Source organism: Leptidea sinapis, chromosome 3 (genome assembly GCF_905404315.1).
Source record: "Leptidea sinapis chromosome 3, ilLepSina1.1, whole genome shotgun sequence".
Lineage (NCBI taxonomy): Eukaryota > Metazoa > Arthropoda > Insecta > Lepidoptera > Pieridae > Leptidea > Leptidea sinapis.
Window position 1 is genome coordinate 274,423 of NC_066267.1, and position 7,969 is coordinate 282,391.

The following is a 7,969-nucleotide window of genomic DNA, read 5'->3' on the forward strand; positions in this document are numbered from 1 at the left end:
GTCGGAACTCGAAACGTCAGATGACGATTTGTATTTTTTGGATTTCGCTGTCTGGATATCTATTGTTTCCTTAATTAACGGAGCGATCTTCTCCGTAAATAACTTATCTAGCAGGGCGCTGAGAAGGCCCTCGTCGGCAACCATTGGTGAAGCCATCGTTGCCTGATATTAAAATGGAGTAAATGAGCAAACAACCCCCGCTGCCCGAGTCAAGCAGAGGGGGAATATAATAATTAAGTGGACAACTATAGTTTAGTTGTACACTTGTACATTAATAAAATAATATTAATAATAATGAGGTATACAAAAATTAAAAGAAATTAATAATAGTAATTAAGCCTAAGACTTAGCTTGACTGGATGTGGACTGGCTGGGCCGGAACCCCGATGCACGCTGTGCAGGCCCCCGCGGAGAAGACACACACGGCACGAACTGCAACTCACAAACACACACGATTAGCGTGCAGAATCTTGAAACACAAACACTGGTGCTAACAAACACGATTGTAAAACCGCGTAATTAACACTGATAATAACAGCTACGTTCTACGAAGGAACGTAGCAGGTGCGAGACTCAAAGAGTCCCGAAATATAGCGCGTGATAACAATAGCTAGCTCAGGTAGCCTGAGCAGATAATGCGATAACAGCATGCAGGTAATAAATAACGCAACGTGGCACGTATGCTCGCGTTGCCTGCCTGAATCGAACTACGTAGCCTCGGGGGTCGATCGCTATTCATGCAATTTTAATCAATGAGCAACAGCGTAGGTGCGGAATGCTCATTTACATCGTATGATCGAGGTTCGACGCGAGTTTACACAAACTGCGATAGCATTAGTTTTAGAGCGAGATAGAACACATAATATTATTCTCAATTCTTATTGAATGAAACGTTTTACTATTGGTTGAAATTAAGCTTTAGTATTGGTGTGTATTTTCTGAACTTGTAAATATTTTTTAAGTAACGATTGTAATTGGGTAACTAGTTTTGAGGATTTTGTATATATATCATGTAACTTTTTAATAAATCATATCTTCCACATATTCCTCACAGTCAAGCAGTTGTTTTATTTAATCGCCAAACGCTCAGTCTCTAAATACGCATGTTTTTTGGACTTGAGTTAAGCTTTCGATCTGGTGAATTATGATATTCCCTGGGCGAAATTGTATCGTTCAAGGGTTCCAAAAGATGTTGTGGGTCTCTTGAGATACTGGTACGGAAACCAAATAAACAATGTTAAATGGGGCGACACGACGTCTAATGCCTATAGATTAGACTGCGGAGTACGTCAAGGAGGTATCACCTCTCCGGATCTATTTAATTTGTATCTAAATGATTTGATAGAGGAGTTGAGAACCACAAATATCGGATGTCACATCGGTAACACGTGCTTTAACAGTCTCAGCTACGCCGATGATATGGTGGTTCTCAGCCCGTCTATCAAGGGACTTAATAAGTTGCTTTCAGTCTGTGAGCATTATGCGAATGCTCACGATCTGAAATATAACATTAATAAGACAGAAATGTTGATATTTCGTGCGGGCAAAGGTCCGGAGAGGGTACCTGAGGTGTTGATGGATGGCTCAGCGGTTCGAGTTGTAACAGACCTTAAATACCTGGGACATGTTCTTACAGAGCACCTGAAGGATAACTGTGATATTGATAGAGAGAGGAGGGCACTCTCGATACGTTGCAATATGTTGGCCTGAAGATTTGGTAAATGCAGCAATCCCGTCAAGATTGTACTGTTTAATGCGTATTGCCAGTGCTTCTACACCTGCCAAATTTGGACGAAATTTCTCAAAAAGTCATACACGACAATGCGCGTGCAGTACAATGATTCTTTTCGCATATTGATGGGATTGCCTAGGTACTGCAGTGCCTCGGGTATGTTTGCTGAATCGAGGGTGCCTGATTTCTATGCTGTGATGAGAAAAAGAGTTGCTTCCTTCTGGGATAGACTCCGCAAATCCTTAGATTTGGAGAATGCGGTTCTTAAGCCGCATTCTCCAAACGGGATGAGATGCCTAGCAATATTTTTTCATATTGGCAATCTGTGCATAAAAACAAAAATCTTAATTAAATGACGGTGACATGACGAAGAGGCTTGGGAAGAGCTTTATTAACCTTTCCAGATAGATTATAAGTTTTTGTGTATATTTTACTTTTTATCTTTATATAATGTATTAGAATATCATTACTTTTTTATAATGTATAAGAATATTACAACTTATTTGTTTCATAATATTTGTTTCGTAATTTATACTGGGTAATTTTGCCTTTAATGAAAAACTTATTATTATTATTATAATGAATAGTAATCTACGGGTGTTCAGTGCGCTACGTTGCTATCGCTACGGATGACGACGGCGGGATGGGGATCGCGGAAAGGGAAAATGGTTGCTCGACTCAGCGGACCTACCATGATTTGTTATTGCGATTCAATTGACGACCTAAAATGAACTGCTTTGCTAATTTATACCATAACGTCATTAGAGCTATACAATTTAGATACAAGTACTTTCGTAATTATTTTTTAAGCGTCTGCAGGTAATGGGACATTACCCATGGAAATCGTCTGGCAATCTTAAATATTTTTTTATAATATTCTATAAAACATAATGAATTTCTTTGACAGAATTTTTTTTTGCTCATAAACCTAACGGGGTTTTTCTTGTTATCGAGTATATTGAAAAATCATTGTAATAATGGTTTGAGCTGATGGCCTTGTTACCAATGCTATAAATAAATAAAACAACAAAAAAATTGTTTGACAGAAAACGATAATTATTAGTGACAAGTTGTCATTGACAACTGATAACCTTAAAATATCTTTTGTTTGTGCATAGAAAAAGGGTAGAATTGTTAACCGGTTTAATTTTAGTTTCCCATTATTTTATCAATCCACTATGAAGGATGTTATAGATGTGATGGCACTTCAAAATAATAGACGTGAGAAAAGGCTACCAGATTATAGAAGTGCCCCGGGACATAGTTTGGCTACTAATTTCATATTTGAATGTGGAATAAAGCTTGGCTTGCAACCGGCTACCATCGCTACTGCAGCGATATTTTACCATAAATTTTTCAGAGAAGCTGATAAAAACGATTACGATTGTTACGTAGTTTGTACTGCCTGTCTTTGTGTGGCTGGGAAGTCAAGAGATGAACCAGTAAGACCAAGAGATGCGGTGAATGTAGCTCATAACTCAATCAATCGTGGTGCCGGACCCTTGGAATTAGGAGAAGAGTATTGGTCCTGGCGAGGTGCTGTAGCGCAAGCAGAGCTTTTAGTCCTGCGGTTACTTGGTTTCAGCTTGGATACACCCTCTCCACACAAGTATCTCTTACATTATTTGAGATCTATTCAAGAATGGTTTCCACAAGATCAATGGCGATCAGCTCCAGTTGCCAGAACTGCAATGGCATTTCTACAAGACTTTCATCATTCGCCAGCAATATTGGACTATAGAGCCCCACACTTAGCAGTTGCTTGCTTGACACTGGCACTGCATGTGTTGGGTGTATCTGTGCCATTAGCATCTACCCTAGAGGATGATTCAGCTTGGTATTCAGTAAGTGACTATTTTTAATATTATTAGTAATAATCTGTTTACATAAAGGTAGAGATTGTGAATGAGAGTAGCTTGACTTAAAAGATTTGTAGGGAAAAAAGTAAGGCATGTGGAGACAATTAGTATTCTCTACCTATCCTTATGCCGTCTATGATATTAGATACCTACCTATACTTACAAACTATACATCATAATAATAATGTCTTTATCCTTGTGCCAATGAAGCCCTTTCATATGATACAATAACAGCTTTAGACAGTGATCAAACAATGAAGTGATCCTATAAAGGTTGGATTATTCCTTTTGAGGTATGGAACACTAAAAAAGGTGTTCTTTTGTTACAGGTTTTCACCAAAGATTTGCAAAAAGAAAAAAATTGGGAGATTATGGAGAAAATTATGCAAGTGTACAACAGAGAACCTGAACCAATATAACTAGTTACATAAGCTCTACAATTTAAGAAGCAATATATGAATGGACGGCAAGTTTTGACATACTGTTGGCAGTTCAGACTGTGTTCAATATTAACAATAATGGAGCTTGTATAATGTTAATACTAAAATTTGCAAGACTCCAGAGTATATATTATATTAGAAAATAAATATATAAAATAAGTATTATAATGTGAAGAAACAATGTGCACGAAAATATGACAGGAAATAATAATTATTATAATAAAATACTTTTGATGAATGACATCAATAAAAAAATATTGAAGAAAATTCTTACAGAGTTAATTAATGAAAAAATATTTTTTGAATAGTTAACTAGCTAAAGCTATTCATGATAAACAATAGAATATTTACAAATTGTATGTGTTTTTCATATCTTCATGCATCTTATACAGTTCTAACAATTAAAGGATTATGACAACAATATTGAACACAATATGATTGGTTAAGAAATCAAGCATTGATAACATATTAATTAATTCATTGTATGTACATAATTACTTATGAACTTAACTTGAATTCATAATATTATGTTGTCTGTATAATAAAAGAATAATGTTCAAATCAAATTAAAAGCTGTGGTTCATGGATAATACTTATTATAATACTTTTTAATATAATTGTTGTACAGGTTTATTGTATTGTGGCTGATGATCCATTATTATATTGTTTCTTGATTGATGTAGGTTATACTTAGCTTTAAGAAATGGTGTGATTTGAATAAATGACTTTAATTTCATTATTTTCTCATATTATATTTTAGCATACCTACTTCTTATTTTGTGTAATTTTTCTTTTCAGGTAATATTGTATTGTAGGTTGTACTTAGGGCTCAGACAATAAAAACTAAAGTATTATATGAAGTAACATGCTGACATGTGTGCCAAATTGATGTACACCATTTAGTACATTACATTACTTTGTACACACCTAGGATAAATTGTATAAGTTCAAAAATTGACATTTGTGCTAAGTAGTCACAGATTAACAAGGGCACAGTTTTTTAGAACCTGATTTTACCTCTACTCTGACAACTACAAAAAATGTGCAATCTTTTTACTAGGTTCAAGTTGATACACAATCACTGCAGCTTTTCCTTCCAAGTCCTGTATGCTTTATATCATACCAAAGAGTTAATAGAATGTGGTACCGGTTTAAATTAGGACAGTTCAACCCTACCAAGTCTCGGATTTGTGTGTTCAATCTTAATATAATATGTTGCTTTGAGAACACTTTCCTTACTGCTACTAGCTGTATCAGGATATCTACTTGGCTTTCGATAAAAAGTTGAGTGATGGTTCATTATGAAGAGAAGAACAAATTGGCCTCAAAAAAGCTTGAAGTGCTTAGTAAGGGGAGACAGTGCTACACTTCAAGATACCGTCTGCAATTATATGACGCAAATACGGCCGCACATGCTGTACTGTTTTCATTTCTGAGCTGTGGCTCCCCAGTACCAGCTTCATCCATTTAACTGTATACTATAGTGAAGAACGGCTCAAATCATCAACGAACAACTCATCTCCAATCGGCTTGATTCATTGCCGTTGCATAGAGATATTGGGGTCTCTCTACATCTTCTACCGCAAATATCACTAGCGTTTCTCAGATTAACAATGGGTTTTCACCACGGACGAAAATTACCTGCGTCATAATGTGAATTCCACCAGCATCATTTTGATGGCGGGCAGCCCGCTACCGCCTCTTTTTTGCCTCATAAAGCCTGACACTTTGTGGGGCTATTGATCACTTACATCTTCATCTATCAGTTGACCTATTTGCCCATTTGTCTCTTTTAATAAATAAAGTGCGCAAAAAGCGTGAATATGTACCACTCATAGTCGGTCCAGTTTTAATTGGAAAAGGTGGCAGCTCACCACTGCCAGGTTCAGCCTTGTATATTTTTAAAGTGAAAACTTCTTTAGCCGCGTTGGGCACACTTCGGATCAGCGACATGCTCATATAAATATATATAGTTACAAGGACACTTTTTGGTTTATAGCAGTGTATCTGACTTATTGTGCAACATTAGTGCTGTGTACCTATTCTTATATGTGAAATTGAATGGATTTAGTGAAAAGTTCAATGGGTACATACTGTTGTTGTTGAAATAGTGTTTTTGTTTTATTAATGTTTTAAAAATAAATTGTAATTAATAATTTAATTGTTTTTAAACATGATATTTCAAATTTCTACAACTCCCAATTTATTTATCTAAATCTCCAAGAATTTTAAACTAATATCAAAACTTCAATATTTACTGGTATTTTAAAGACTAGGCGCTAAGTGGTGCTCATCATCAAGGTAGATATATCAGATCAGTTACCTATACTGACACACTCGTAACAAAAAATATAATAAGATATAAACTGGTCAATATTCATCATTCTAGAACAACGAGAAATATGTACCTACCCAACATGTTATCATAGTGTTCAAATATTAGTCTTTCAGTGGTCGTATCTTTTTATTCGGTTTATATTTTCAGTTTCAAGGTGTTTCATGAAGTTATGCGCACACTCGTTATCAGGTATACAGGAAAGAAGCAAAAATAGGATATTTGAGTTGCCGATACCAAAATATAGCTCTCGATTTTATTCTGTGAACTATACGGATTTATGTACAGCCCATATATTATATAGCCATGAACCGTTACTGTTATTAACCCTGCCTACTGAGCTCCCGCGTTCGAATCCCGGTTCGTGCAAACATTTATATGATTAATATGGATGTTTGTTTCCGAGTCATGTATGTGTGTATTATTGTTTAGATTGATTTTAGTATTTATGTACCGGAGAGCATAATTTACCGCCAACTCTTGGTATACCTAGGTCTCCAGTTGAGCAACGACCGACAGTACGGCTTTCGCCATGGTCGGTCGGCAGGCGATATTCTGGTATCTAATGTCGTAATCGTAATGTGTAAAATCCTAACACATAGATGGACGGCGGCTATCGAAAGCAAGGGGGAAGGCCTGGTAGTTAGCCTGGATATAGCGAAGGCCTTAGATCGTGTATGGCACAAGTGGACCTCCAGCTTCCTCACTGGGCGCAGCATACAGATCGTCGTCGACGGTTATTACTCGGACCCGAAGCCCGTGAACGCTGGAGTGCCCCAAGGCTGTGTGCTATCTCCCACGCTGTTTCCTCTGCATTTCAATGATATGTTGGAGTTATCCAACATACATTGCTATGCAGACGACAGCACTGGTGAGGCCGTATACACGGGCCATGCCGGTCTTTCTCGGGAAACCGTCGACCAGTGCCGGGACAAACTTGTGTCTTCTATCGAGTCCGCTCTCGAGAATATAGCGGAATAGGGTAAATTGAAACTTGTCCAATTCAACCCTCAGAAGGGACTTAAGTTTGCGCGTTTACCAATTAAAAAACACAATTTTTCGTATCACCGCTCTTCGATAACACTTCCCTTAGACCCAGTATTCCAATACAAGGCGTCTCGCCTTGTATCGAATGTCGAGCGATTGCCAATTCCGTGACCATCTGGAGGACAAAGCCAAATTGTCTTCGAAGAATCTGGGCATGATTAATGTGCGAGTAAGAGTGCGGCAATACTTCAAGCCACCCCACATTCTAGCGCTCTACACATGGAGTATTGCTGTCACCTCTGGTCTGGCCCACCCCAGTATCATCTCGATCTATTGGATCGCGTGCATAGCAGAGCAGCTTGAATTGTCGGGGACCGAGTACCCTGTGAACGGCTGGATCACTTGGCGTTGCGTAGAGACGTCCCTTCATTCACAGTCAGTGTGTCTTCTACCGCATTTATCACGGGGAGTGTTCCGAATAGCTGTTTCACCTGATTCATGCCACCGAATCCACCTTCAGACGACACGCCACAAGTTAGGATATCATCCCCACCATTTGGACGTGTTGCTGTTTTCAAGGAGCTTTCTTCCAGTTTCTACAAAGTTGTGGAATGAC

The 7,969-nt window shown here is 37.7% G+C and overlaps 1 protein-coding gene across 1 annotated transcript; it reads left to right on the forward strand.

Moving 5' to 3' along the window:
- Positions 1 to 2,807: 2,807 nt before the first annotated feature.
- On the forward strand, positions 2,808 to 4,770 carry LOC126979469 (cyclin-Q). Its single transcript, XM_050828794.1, has 2 exons — positions 2,808 to 3,576; positions 3,921 to 4,770. The coding sequence occupies exons 1-2, from the start codon at positions 2,911 to 2,913 to the stop codon at positions 4,008 to 4,010; spliced, it is 756 nt and encodes a 251-aa protein (XP_050684751.1). The 5' UTR covers positions 2,808 to 2,910; the 3' UTR covers positions 4,011 to 4,770.
- Positions 4,771 to 7,969: the final 3,199 nt, after the last annotated feature.

What these genes read in the sequence shown, in the direction of transcription:
- LOC126979469 (XM_050828794.1), top strand. Translation starts at nt 2,911, where the DNA reads ATGAAGGATGTTATAGATGTGATGGCACTTCAAAATAATAGACGTGAG. An exon ending in ATGATTCAGCTTGGTATTCA is followed by an intron (nt 3,577 to 3,920) that starts GTAAGTGACTAT and finishes CTTTTGTTACAG; the next exon opens with GTTTTCACCAAAGATTTGCA.